Below are 14119 nucleotides of genomic sequence, written 5' to 3'. Positions count from 1 at the left end.
TGATGGTGTTTATGCATACATCTGCTCTGATACACAATGCCAGACAGCATTCAACTTAGAATCTCATCACAATCTACTTTGACTGAAAATCTCTCTGAACTGGCTATAATCAAGAACTCCACCTTCTCTCACCAGTTACACCAAAGCCTAAAACAGCTACAAGCAAATCCTCAATGCGTCAAAAACTGATTTCCAAAGAGCCAAAAAGCGGGAAACTTACATTGAGGATTGTAATGACCATTCTTCAATTTCTTCAATGGGTCTCGGATTTCTTTGTCAATTTCAACAACTGCAGTGTTGGAGAAAAATTGTAGTCAAAGCAGTTGACCACAATTTTTGTCCAACACTGTTCCCACCGCTTATGTACCCAGATGGGTCTATTGCATTATCACTCACAGAGAAAGCCAATCTCCAGGCATCACACTTTTCCTCAAATGCCTGCATAGATGATTTTAGTAAATGTTCCCCAATCATTCCAAACGCTCAACACTCTATGCCTCCTCTGATATTACACCAGGAAGTGATCAGAAAAATCCTACCCAAATTAGATACAAAACATCACCTAAGCCTGATGACATTCCTCCAATTGTCCTGAAAATTTGTGCTCCAAAGTTGACTCCTATTCTATGCTGCTTCTTTATGCTCTCTTATGCCATCAGCATCCACCTTACTTGTGCCCTGGAAATTTGCCCACGTCCACCCTATTTCTAAGAAGGGTGACAAATCCATACAACCAAACTATATCCCAATTTCTTTCACCTCAGTCCTCTTTAAAGTAATGGAGAGAATTACCAAAAGACACCTTCTTTGCTATTGTGAAAGAACTCGATTAATAATGCTGTTCAACAGTAGATTTGTTCATCCACACATCTCTGGATAAGCACCATGGAAATGTTTGGCAAATCCTCAAGTGGTTGCACTAGATATCTACAAGGCTTTTAACCAGGTCTGGCATAACAGTCTATTAAGTAAGCTTCCATCATTCAGCCTGTCCCATGACTTCTGCAACTGGGTCACCAGTTTTATCACTGGACACACATTGCATGTGATGGTTGCCTATCTTGTATGCAACTAATGCTGGGATCCCACAAGATTCTGTCCTTTCATCCACCCTGTTTCTTCTGTGCATTAATGAACTGCTCCAGTTGACCACCAATCTGAAACACAGTTCTGCAGATGACAGTACACTATATTCCACCTTCTCATTTGACAAATCTTGCACCAAACAAACCACCGCAACTCACAACCTAAATTCTGATCAATCTGGTCTTCAAACCATTCTTTGATGGGTCTCAGATTTCCTTGTCAATTTCAACACCTGCAAAACACAGTTCTGCCTTATTTCTCACAAAAAAAGAATGATATTATCCCAGCCTTACCTTTGACAACACCCAAATTTCCAGGCAAGATGGGATTTCTATCTTCTCTCCTTGGGATTACCTTGACATTAAAACTCTCTTGGCATAAACACATTACCACAATTGCCTCCTCAGCATCCAAAAAATTAAGATACCTTTTTTGCTCAAAGCCTTACTTTACCCCTGAACAGCTATTAACTATGCCCGATTACAAATTGGCCCATCCATCGAGCACTGCTTGCACAACTGGGGATTGTGCAAGCAAATCAGAATCATACAGATTCTGATTTACAATACTTCAACATTCTAATTTACAATAGTCCTTACCAAGTTAAAAAAGTTTTACTCTGTATATAAACTGCAACTATAGATAATTTTTTTTAAACCTTACCTTACAAGCAAGTGCTCGAATAGAATCAGCATCAGTGATTGGTGTCTTGACTGTAAGAAGATTTAAAAGAATCTGCAAAAATAACACTACAATTACTTATGAAGTAAAATAACTAGTTTTATAAAAACAAATATAATGTACAGAGCAAAGCCAAAACATGGATATGCTTTAAATGGGAGAAGCAGCATAAAATATTTCAGAAATCGAAATTATTATTTACTGTTTTTATTTCAATATAGATATGCTTGAATTTTAATATTTTGTTAGAAATTCAAAGAGATCAACAGCAATCAAGTAGCAGTGTTAAACTGGTAGAAGTGATATAAATATATATATATATTTTTTTTTTTTTTGAAAAAAAAATGTTATATCAGTTTCTATGGTTTATAATTAAGATTAATGATTTAATTTAAATTGGAAAAATATGCTCTATGATTAACAGCAAATTAAGCTAATAACAATTATTATATTAACAAAATATCAAAAGATAATTTTAACAAAGACCATTCTAAATTTAAGAAAAATTCCATCTAGTCAGTTGAAGGACATACCATGATGCCATTGCTTGACCGGACACAATTCCACATTTTGCTTAGCAAGTCCTCTCCACTTCGCATTGTTGATTTCTTTTTAGTAGCACTGCCCATAACACGACCTACATTTCCCCCTAACTGATAAACAAAATAAACATGATTAACATATTTGTATAAAAATTAAAACTTCTGCCACATGATATTTTTAATTGTGTAACATCAAATGATAATCAAAAAGTATAATGGAGATAGACCACCAATTTTCCAGCACACAGATGATTCAGCACCTCCTTGAGTTTGGACAAAAGTATGCGAGCACTCTTTAAATTCCCATAGCCATTCAACTAGTTCAGTGAGATGTCACAGGTGGTGTTGCATATGGTGCATGTTCACTTCATTGTTTACATGTGAAGTTGTTGTTGGTGGTGATCCTATGATTTTAAGTGATTCTTAGCTTATTTTACTTACATTTAATCCTAGCTAGGGCTTCGCATGATTAACATATCTGTATAAAAATTAAAACTTCTGCCACATGATATTTTTAATTGTGTAACATCAAATGATAATCAAAAAGTATAACGGAGATAGACCACCAATTTTCCAGCACACACAGATGATTCAGCACCTCCTTGAGTTTGGACAAAAGTATGCGAGCACTCTAAATTCCCACAACCATTCAACTAGTTCAGTGAGATGCCACAGGTGGTGTTGCATATGGTGCATGTTCACTTCATTGTTTACATGTGAAGTAGTTGTTGTTGTTGGTGGTGGTGGTGGTGCTGCTGCTGGTGTGATCCTATGATTTTAAGTGATTCTTAGCTTATTTTACTTACATTTAATCCTAGCTAGGGCTTCTAAGCAAGGTCCAGTTCACAGTGGTGATGTCAGCATAAGTAAAAGTCTCATACCAATACAATATAATAGAGGTGTTGAAACAACACAAATGTGGTGTTTCAGTGTAGATTGTGTGATATGTACCATATTGGCTCATCAACTGATTATGATATAGAGAAGCAAAGGGACAAAATACTGACAAATGAATGGTAGAAAAACTACAAAAAAAATTGAAAAATGGCAAGAGCACTGAGAAGGATCAAGCGATGATGGAATGATTTCAACAATGTCAGAGCGATGGGGCAGACTTGTCAGATAGTTAATGGAACAGGCTAAGTTATTCCATTAAAAATTAGAACACAAGCAGGACTGTAGTGAATGATTGCTTCAAAGGTTTAAGAAGTATCATGCAATTTCCATCTATAAAGTGTGTGGTCAAAAACAGTCCACAAACCATGAAAGAACTCCTGAGTATGTTGCTGAATTTGCTAAACTTGTGAATGATGAGCACTTTAGTCCCAAGTAACTGTATAAACTGTGTTATCAATTTCAGTGATGAAATGTAAACATCTGTTACTTTGTTCAGGTGGTTGAGGAGGTGCTTTTCAAATTTTGTTATCTTGCCCAAGTCCACTGGACATTAGACACCTTCCTCAGCTACCTGGACAAACGACACAAATGCATACAATTCATCACCGAAATTGAAAGTCAAAATACACTCCCATTTCTGGAAAGATGTGTGACAAGTATAAAATTATATATTTTGCCACTTTGAGAAAGATATTATTGCAACATTCTTCATAAGTACAGAAACTAATAAATCTGTATTCATTTACACTGCACTGTATTGATAAACTTGTATCATTTCTCCCTGTACAAATATACGTATTTCATTAACTCTTAATTCACATTTAATTTGCATTTAAATATCCATTTAATTATTGTTTTTAATAAACTTGTACTGTATCAATTGTACTTTAACTTAATCACTTAATTTACATTAACATATAACTTTCTAGATCACAGTACTTGAGAAATAGAGGAGTGTGATTAGAGGGTCAGATGTCTACTGATGAATTATGATTACCTGACCTCTCGTGGTTCAGCAAAATGGTAAATTTAGCAAGGCTCTAGAATCAAAGGAGATGCTGAAAAATCAGTGATATACCTGTAAAAAGCATATAGTAAAAAATAAACAAATAAATAAATATTAAGAGTAATTTATATACTATATACTCACCGACTTGCATTAATCACTCAGAGAAAAAAAAATGTATGGGTTCAATTTTCTTAGAGCATTTTTAGCATCCATTTCTGTCTTTCTCATTCTCCAAATCTGTAGAGTGAGAAAGACAGCAAAATGAATCTACCTATAAATTTTGAGTTTCTACAATCTAAACAGTTGGTTAATTTCTTTCAGGGCTTCATTGTTATTAATTCAAACTGTCACCCCTTTTCCAATACTACTAATTAAGGAATACTGGAGAAGGGAGGATGAATACCTCAGTTCTTGTGTCCTTTAGCATTATGATAGCACCAAATGAGATGATCTAAATTTCTATTTCTCCTTTCCAAGGTCTGATTACTGTTTACGTTTTCCCAATCAAAACACCCACTCTGACTGAATTAGAGAAATAATTCTGACTGAATGAAGACTTTAAACTCCTATTCCAGTAAAAATTCATGTCCACTTTCCAAGCCTTGGTTCTGTAACAAGAGTGCCAAAGCAGTTAAAAAAAAGAAGCACATCAAAAGTGGTTTGAGACCAAAACTCCAGCTCAGAACTCAGATTGCAAGGCAGCTTGTAACAACTGAAAAATATGTACCATTAGGAAGTGTTCAGATTTCAATGATAGCACTCATGATTATTAATTTCCTATCAACAATTTTCCTTCAAATCAATCTATTACTTGTGAGCACTCCAATATTGTCATAACTAACATTCTGTGCTTCTAAGATATTTCTGACTTAATCAATCCATCTAGACCTTGGTCTTCTTCTGGGTCTCTTTCCTGCCATCCTAGCATCAAACACCTGTTTTGCAAACCTTTCTTCACTCATTCTATATAAGTGGCCATACCACCTTAGATTAGCTTTGTTGACATATTCTTGAATGCTAACAATGTCAAGCTCCTTTCTAATATCTTCATTTTTAATATGATTCTACCATTGATGCCATCAGTTTAGTTGAACAACCTCTTCTGCATCTAATTTTTCTTAGAACCCTCATATATGTGGTCTCTAGTCTTTGATCAAGTGCTTTATTCTAAACAAACTCAGATCCATAACTTAAAATTGGTTTGAACACTTATTTATTGCTAGTTTGGCATTTTGGCTAATTTTACTCTTATTCCATAAAAATTTATTCAGCTGACTACCAACCATACCAGCTTTGCTTATTCTGTTGTCTATTTCCAGATTTAATCTGCCATCTTCACTAAAAACTGTGCCTATTTAGCTGAAATATTTTACTTGTTCTATAAGATCTCCATTCAGAATGCTGCTGAAATTTTCTATGTTCGTGCCTATTTTAATATCTAATGCTGATTTTCATACCAAATTTGTTACAGTTTTTATTCAAATTAAGTTAGTGAATCCTGGAGATTTGTACGAGATGCATTTAGGAGTACATCATCTGCATAAAGCAAAGAGCTAAGTTTGATATCTCTAATTCTAATATCAGGCTTGATGCCATTTCTTTCATAATGTGATCCATATAGATGATGAATAGGAGTGGAGATAATGTGCATCCTTGTCTTAACCCTGATTTTACAAGATACTATCCATCTTCCAATATATTTCTTTCAATTCTAACTGCTGACTGACAACTTAAATATAGACTATGTATTACTCTGTATAATGTTAAATTGACCCAATATAACTGTAGTATTTTGAAAAGCTTTTCTCTGGCACCTTGTCATAGGAATTTTGCAGATCTACAAAACTGAAGTACAGATCCTTGTCATATACCCACGATTTCTCAACTATTTGTCTTAAACTGAAAATCTGATCTTGACATTTAGCATGAACCCAGCTTGTTCTTCTCCATGTTTCTCTTCCACAATCTTTCTCAACCTCTCTTCAAGTATGCTTGCATGAATCTTACCTGGAACACTTAATAGAGAAATTCCTCTGTAATTCTCACATCAGTTTTATTTGATTTTTTTATACATGGGTACTACGAGTGTTATATTCCAATCATTGGAAATTCAATCTTCTAACCAGGCCCTCTGAATTATGCAGTATAACCACTGCAAAAATATTATACCTCCATACTTAAGCATTTCTGGTCAAATATCATCTACTCCAGCTGCCTTTTCTTGAGGTAGAAAAAAAGCTGTCAAAAACCTGAAAAGGTTTTTGACAGCTTTTTCCTACCTCAAGTGTACTTCTCTTTGCATTCCTTTTGAAAATTTTCTAGCACAATTCTGTCACTGCTTGGTTCGATTAACAGTCTTTCAGAGTAATTACTCCAGACATCCAGGATATCCTTATCTTCAGTTTTCATGTGACCTTTATCATCTTTGATTCCTTTTATAGTACTTTTTCTTCCATTCCTAATCTTCTTCAATGGCCTCCAGAACATTTTGCCACCTTTCTGATATTTATTTTCTATATTCTTATTGAAGTCTTCCCATGACTTTTGTTTAGCTACTTTTACACACAGCTTAGCTCTGATATTTTTCTCTGTATTCTTTTAGGATTTATTTTTAGATTTATTTGCTAGGAACTTTTGATATGCTTTCTTTTTTTCCATGACTGCTTCTTTAACTTCTTTTGTCCACCATGGTGTTCTTATTTTTCTATCCTTGCAGACAACTTCACCACATACCTCCCTAGCTGAATCAATCAATGTCTTCTTCAGAGATTGTCACTGAGACTTCAAGGTTTGGTTCTTGTTTTCAATTTGTTTCATTTTTTTTCTTCAAGAATGTTTGTATAGTGAAGTCTACATTTTACTTGTAAAAGCTGCTCAACTTTAATTATTTTTAAAACTTTCTTGCATACTGTTCTTTTCAATGTGATATCCATTTTTATCCAGCTTAGTATTGGAATTTTATCCAGCTTAGAATTGGAAGTGACCATTACTAAGTAACGGTCACATCCAATTCCAAATTGTCTGTACACTCTTGTATCCTGAATGAGCATGATGACATCACTATCAACAGTGACATAGTCAATGAGGCTTTTCTTATTTCTTGTTTCTCTCTCTCTCCGTGTGAACTTGTGCACATCTTTATGTTGAAATATGGTGTTAGTAATGACTAGTCTGTGTTATCCTGAGCAGAAGTCTAGTAAATTCTTACCATTATTATTAGCTTTGCCCTTTTCTCCAAAGTTTCCCAAAATGTTCCTATATGTCTGATGGGATTCATTTCCTAATCTGTTGTTAAGATCTCCAATAAGGACCACCTTTTTCACTTTCTTTATGTCAGCTGCTTGTTCTAATGACTCAAAAAATTTCTCCACTTCTTCCTTAGAAAAACTTTCTGTGGGACCATAAGCACAAATAAGTTTCATTGTCCATGTCCTCATTATGAAGTTTGCCCACATAACTTTACTTGAAACTGCCTAACAATCAAGAAGTTTATAATAAATTTAGTTTAATCCTTTATCCAAGTGTGAGCAAACAAAGTTTGCACCTGAAAGCATCTTCAGGACTGGGGTAAAGTGGTACAACTTTCAGGTGCAAACTTTGTTTGCTCACACTTGGATAAAGGATTAAATTAAATTTACTATAGTCTAACCAAGTGAAAAAGAAACTTTCAACATCTTTCTCTAAATCCACAGTAATTTAATAAAAAGGTGGCACAGCGTTTGGCAACGCCTATAGGTAGAGATGACCTTGCTAATGCTTCTGCCTGGTATCTCCACTTGGGCCTAGCTCCCACTGAAGAGACCTCAATAAAGGTTGAAACTAGTCTGGGTAGTGGCCCCTCCCTTAATGCATAACATTATACATATCCGCAAGGAGATGTGTTTTGCATTATGGGAGATACTGAGATAGGAGTGATGTTAGCTTGCTCCACCTTTGCAACGAGTTGCAAAACTTTACCCCAGTCCTGAAGATGCTTTCAGGTGCAAACTTTGTTTGCTCACACTTGGATAAAGGATTAAACTAAATTTATTATAGTCTAACCAAGTGAAAAATAAACTTTCAACAAGAAGTTTATCTTCATGTTTGGTATTGAGCTATCGCTATTCCTTCCTTTCCTTAATCATTATAGCCTGAAAATAACATCATATACTTATTATTTAATAAGATCTGACCTACTTTTGTCTTCTTTGTCTCAATAATGCCAATTATGTCCACATGGTACTTTTCCAATTCTTCTGCAAGTTAGATTTCCTTTCCATTAATACTCCTTATAATGATGGTTCCTATCTTCAGTTCTTCTGATATTTGGTTTATTCTTCTTCTAGATGTTAAGTTTTAGCTTGTTCCAGTAGTTGACTTTTCACTGTTTGCCCTGGTTCCCTGACAAAAACAGCAGGGGGCAGGGGCCTTATTTAACCAGGTGATGTCCCAGCCAGCATAATATCTCGTTGTGTTGTACCATCATATGCATTTGTGGTTTAAGCCAATAGAGAGTACAATTTGGTCTGCTAAGTTCCAAATTGCCAGTCCATCCTTGTTCATTCAGAACTCGTTCGATACCTCCTAATGGGACACACCATGTGAAGGTGAGGATTCGACAAGGATTAGACCAAGAATATAATTTCTTGGCATTGTAATTTATGGTATAACCAAGTGAAAAAACTTTCAAAAAGATAATTGTTGGTTGGTATGGCAAAGAAGTCTTGCAATTCTCTCAGATACTCCCTTTACATATGGAATGGTAACTTGTGAAACTTCTCTGAGAGGAAGATTTCGATGAATGCTATAATTTTTAATAATTTTATTGACTATTTGGATATTATATACATTAGAAATAATAGTTTCTATGATATACATTAGAAATAATAGTTTCTATGATAAAGGAGAGTTCTTTATTTAAAACACAGAAAATTAATAAAGACAGTTTACATTCACAGAGAACCAAAGTTTTATTCACACCACATTTCTGACAAGGATGATAATGTGATGTAGTTAATGTATTTTCTATTACGCATTTTTTCTACATACTGAGAACTGCAGATGGCCATTGTGTTTTCATAAAATGAAAATGTCCAGAAATGGAAGCAACTATTTTCTTCTACTTGTAGAGTAAATTTTATTCTTGAGTTTTCTAACCAAAAATTCTGCAAGTATTAAATATGAATTTTTCTATATGCAAGTGTTTTCTTTTTCCCCATTATTGAATTTTATCATTATGTCATCCACTTACAACTCTATATTTTGTCCAAAAGAATTCTGTCATTATGTTGCAAGCAAAAGAATGAATGAATGTGAAAGAATAACATACTCTACATACTCTCTGCCAGTGCAGAGAGTATGCAGGTAGGTAGATTCAGAAGAGATTAATTAACTAATTATAGCTGTTGCACAAACTGAATATGAATTTGGCATATCATATAATATATTATATTGGTAGGATCATGCTAGAAGAAACTGACCAAGACAGGTTTGGAGTTTTAGCAAATTTTGTTGGATGAAGTTCAGTGGCCATATAACAAAGGTTGCAAACACCACTCAGAGGATAATTGCAATGCTGAAACAAACATTGCCATGTAAGAATAAGTAAGTTTTTGCTTCTTTACAAGAATATGATATAACCTCATCTGAACTATTATGCACAGATCTAGTCTGTGGGATTCCGATGTGATGCAGAAACAGTAGAGACACTGTAAAGGAGAGTAATAAAGTTGATATCAAGACTATAGATTATGAGGAAAGATTGAGAATTTGTCTGCAGATGCTAGCAAACAGCAGAAATAAGAATGATATGAATAAGGACCAACAAACTTCTGAAAGGGTCATAGAGATGGAATTTTTTTATTTCATGAAGGATGGGAAGAGGACAACAGAGTATCTATGGAAGTTGAGAATAAATGAAGCAAAGAAAGGAATGAGAACTAGATTTTTCTCTCACAGGGTAGTGAGAGAAAACTTGCTTTTGGAGGTTGTGAGCAGGGATAGCATGAATGAATTCCAGAAGAGGTATGACATGTGCCCTGAGTGATTTGTCCTTCCGTGATGAGTCTCTGACTCCCTGGAGATCTCCTGTAATAATAATAATAACTTCATTGGTGAAGACTTGTGAACCTCCAAGGTACCAAGTAATATTACTTGAGATTTCTCCAAATAATATTACATTTATATTTTGGGGTGACTTACATGTGATAAATACATCCAAAGTCTCTTCAGTTCCCACCTCCAAAAAAAAACCAGGTGTCCTTTTCTGCTTCTCACACCCAAGTTAACATTATTTATATGAACATCATATAAATAATATTCCATAACTACAATTAACCTCTAGCTCTTTAAAAAAAAGCAGCAACAGATTCCTGCATTCCTCTTAACTTTTACCATCTTGTCCATTCATGGCACTGGTGTGCTATGGTTTGAAACACGTTTTATATGTGTGTATTGATATTAATGATGTGTGTGTGTACACACACACCTAAATATTTAAAAAATATAAAAGCTGCAAATATAATTCCATAATATATTCTTAAAAAGTCATGATAACCAATTGGATCAAAACTATGAACAAGAAAACTGAAAACATTATTACATCCTCCATAGCAAACTAGAGAGAAAATGCAATACATTTTAGCTTCATAGGTAGAAAAACACAAACAAATATGGAAGAGATAATAAAATAAGCAAGCAAAGCTTCAATCCAACTTTATTCATGAATTCATTCAGAGGATAATTGCAATGCTGAAACAACTTTAATACATAAATTAGGAAAGCCTCTGTAGCACAATTGGTGAGGTTTGAAAGACTGACATAGGTAGTGAATCCCATCTAATATTAAAAAAAAAATACTTTATAAGGACTTTTCATCTGAATGGGTTAGCTAGTCTCATATAGAGAGATGAGATGGTAGTAGGGTTTTTCCTCATAAAAACTCCAGTTTTTTCTTACTGGTTGCTGCAAAGAGAAAAACTGGCCAACACGTACTCTGACTTCTGTAGAAGGCTACAGAAAGACAGAATTTATCATTAACTCTACCAAAATTACCTGAAACAAGGCCACACTACTTGGCGCTTAATGTACAAAGGAAAAATGGAACAGGTATGGTTGGTTAGAAGTAAAGGTCCACTGACTATGAACATTTGTATGAGTGTGTTGAGGAAAATTAAGGAAGTGATTAAATATATAAAATTAAATTATTAATTTTAGATATATAAAAAAATATTAAATATTATAAAATATCAGAGAACTAATCCAAGGTGGTACAGTCATTTAAACAGATTTTAAACATATGAAAAATTAAAAAGTATCTGAAGCAAAACTACTGGAAAGAGAAAGCAGAAGTCTAGATAGAAGGTAAAAAGGTAAGAGTACCTTAGAAGACGAAAATGTATCAGACGATCAGAGACCAAACTAAATAACAGATCAATTTGGAAGAAAGCTACTGAAAAATAATCAGCAAAATCTTGTAATGGATTATCACCATGTTCACAGTGTCCTGTATATATCCTTGTATTCACATTGCAGGAAATATGATGATGATAATAAGGCAAAACAGCTATGGGTGGCCTTTAATTGAAAGTTAGTTAGCCAAGTCTTGTGGAGGTGGAAAGGATTTCTTCCCAAAAACTTTCATCCCATAAAACAGAACAACTGATCAGAAGAACTCTCACAATTCACAGTCATAACTCCAACTAGCCCACAGTTAGCTGAGTATGCTTACAACTAATTCCTCAATTGTGTTAAATAATTTTGAATCCAAACGATTTTATTCAACAATTACTATATCATCATCACTGATTTTTATTATTTTTTGATGTACATAACTATTGAACCTATCCTGGGTCATCTTTAGGTTAATGTTTAAACCAGCTACTTCATTAACAGTTTGAAATATCCATGATCAGTCCATTGCTGGATGAAGGCCTCTGAAACAGTGAGTATTAGTGGCTTTTCTTTGCCATATAGCTTCTGCATTTTGTTATATACCTTTCTTCCTCTTTATTATATATATATATATATATATATATATATATATTTGTATGTTTCACTACTCACTCATACACAGTTATTTCCCTTCTAGCTTCTGTAGTTTCCAATAAATTTAGCAAATCAGCTATTACCCTCCTATCCTTAAACAAACTAAAATTCAGGCCACTCTTAAGTTTAGTTATGTGTAATTCTTTCATTCATAAGGGCTTTGTCTAAGTATGGGACAAGGCCTTAAAATATAACCTCTGAGACAGTCCGCCTGTTAAATACTGACGAATTTATATTTTGCTGCGGCAGCCAATACATAGGATAGATGAGACTCTTATCCAAGGTGGCTCTCTCAGAGTATTACACAGTGATGAACTTACTAACACTAATTCAACTAATCTCAATTCACTTTGTCTTTGCATGCAGTCGTGGTCTGGAAAATCAAACTATATTCATATATCCCTCCCGCTAGGTTCGATAACAATTTTATGAGTGGCTATTTGAATTCATAAGACAGGCTAGATTCAGGCGAATGCTAAAAAACATATTTATTTAGGCTTAAAAGATATACATCAGAAAATTAAAGTACATGGTTAACTTAATCACTTTCCTAGTAAAATTCTGATATCATTACTAACACAAGAACATGCATATAACTAGATCCACAGAGTTTTTCTATAAACATACAAACTTCTGGCTTGATTTAACATTATCTTCAATCACTCTCTGATCACTACTCATATCTCACAATATATCTCAGTTATCTCACACACAGATCCCTTCTAGGGAGACATTCTTCAAAACAGGGACAGGTCACTGCCAAATTGGGATAATCTCTAAAGTTCTCTACAGCATGTCCATACACAAATTAACCTATAGAGTTCACTCAAATCTTTAATTGGAAATCAGATACCTTAACATTCTACGTTACCATCCCATGGAATGACTTTCTGTTCTATCATCAGCCTTGTCTGGACATCAAGGCACCTTTGTTCTGCGATTCTCCGGATCACTTACGATAACAGCACGGCATGGTTCCCCAAGTCGATAAAGCGATGTGCAGCTCTGGACTTTCTCTGGTACCACAGGCACACATCTGGATTACCGGTCACTTGATATGGCTTAGCTACTCTGTTATGAAGAGATAGCTGGCCTTGCCTCGCAAACATCGATAGGCCTCTCATGTCTTCTACGGCTAACCCGGAATCTTTACGTTGGCGGAGAGCATGAGCCAACGTCCACGAGTGCAGGAAACAGGAACCAAAAAAGCGTGAGAATCTCTTTCTCGGAGATTCTCACGTTTAGCTACGTTTTTTACCACACTGCACTCATCCATGTGCTCGTGGCGTTCTTCTGAAAATGCGTTCTCGCTTCACTTTCTTTATAATTTCTCTTTCCCTTAGGCCATACGTTATACTGGATGGCTAAAGTGTGACCCTTGGACTTTAGCTTACACTCAACTTGCTTTCATACAATACATAGAATGGGATACTCTAATTAAATTATAATCTTATATAAATTCCTCAATTTGACTCTGTACAAACGGGTTAAGTCTCACATTTCTTATGCTAAACATTTCTTCAGTTTTGCTTTAAAGTTATAATGTACATTTTTATTTCCTTACCAAAGCACAACATTCTCTGCCTACAATTAAAGATAGTTGTTCCTGAATAAAATAATCTTTTGTCCCAATTTTTGATTATTCAGGACACAACAATTTCACAGTTTCTTCTAACCAGCACGATTTTAGTGAGTGTTGTAATCATTTTACTTCTTACTGTATCACATTCAGTCCAGCACTTTGTGTCCATTGTTGACCTTGTCATCAAGCAATGTTCTCAATCCACTGCCAATTACATTTCACTCTTCCTGTCAATGTTTTGTTTTCAAAGCATACATCTGTTCATACTAAACTGGACTGTTTTTAGTTTTTAAATTT

The 14119-nt window shown here is 34.6% G+C and overlaps 1 protein-coding gene across 2 annotated transcripts in view; it reads right to left on the bottom strand.

The window, feature by feature from the left end:
* The window catches only part of mahj (LisH and WD40 domain-containing protein mahjong), a 490280-nt gene that overhangs the window by 232940 nt on the left and 243221 nt on the right, over positions 1-14119 (bottom strand). For both annotated transcript variants that reach the window (XM_090400879.1, XM_090400880.1), the window contains exons 19-20: positions 2301-2420; positions 1750-1821 (exon numbers count right to left, since the gene is read on the bottom strand). In XM_090400879.1, coding sequence (XP_090257005.1) covers positions 1750-1821; positions 2301-2420 — 192 coding nt within the window. The remainder of the gene's footprint in view (positions 1-1749; positions 1822-2300; positions 2421-14119) is intronic.

The sequence above is a fragment of the Typopeltis vanoorti genome, chromosome 11, assembly GCF_054136105.1.
Source record: "Typopeltis vanoorti isolate ZY-2024b chromosome 11, IOZ_Tvanoo_1.0, whole genome shotgun sequence".
In the NCBI taxonomy this organism is placed as follows: Eukaryota; Metazoa; Arthropoda; class Arachnida; order Uropygi; family Thelyphonidae; genus Typopeltis; species Typopeltis vanoorti.
The sequence above is the reverse complement of the archived record's forward strand: the minus strand, read 5'-3'. Positions and strand labels throughout refer to the sequence as shown.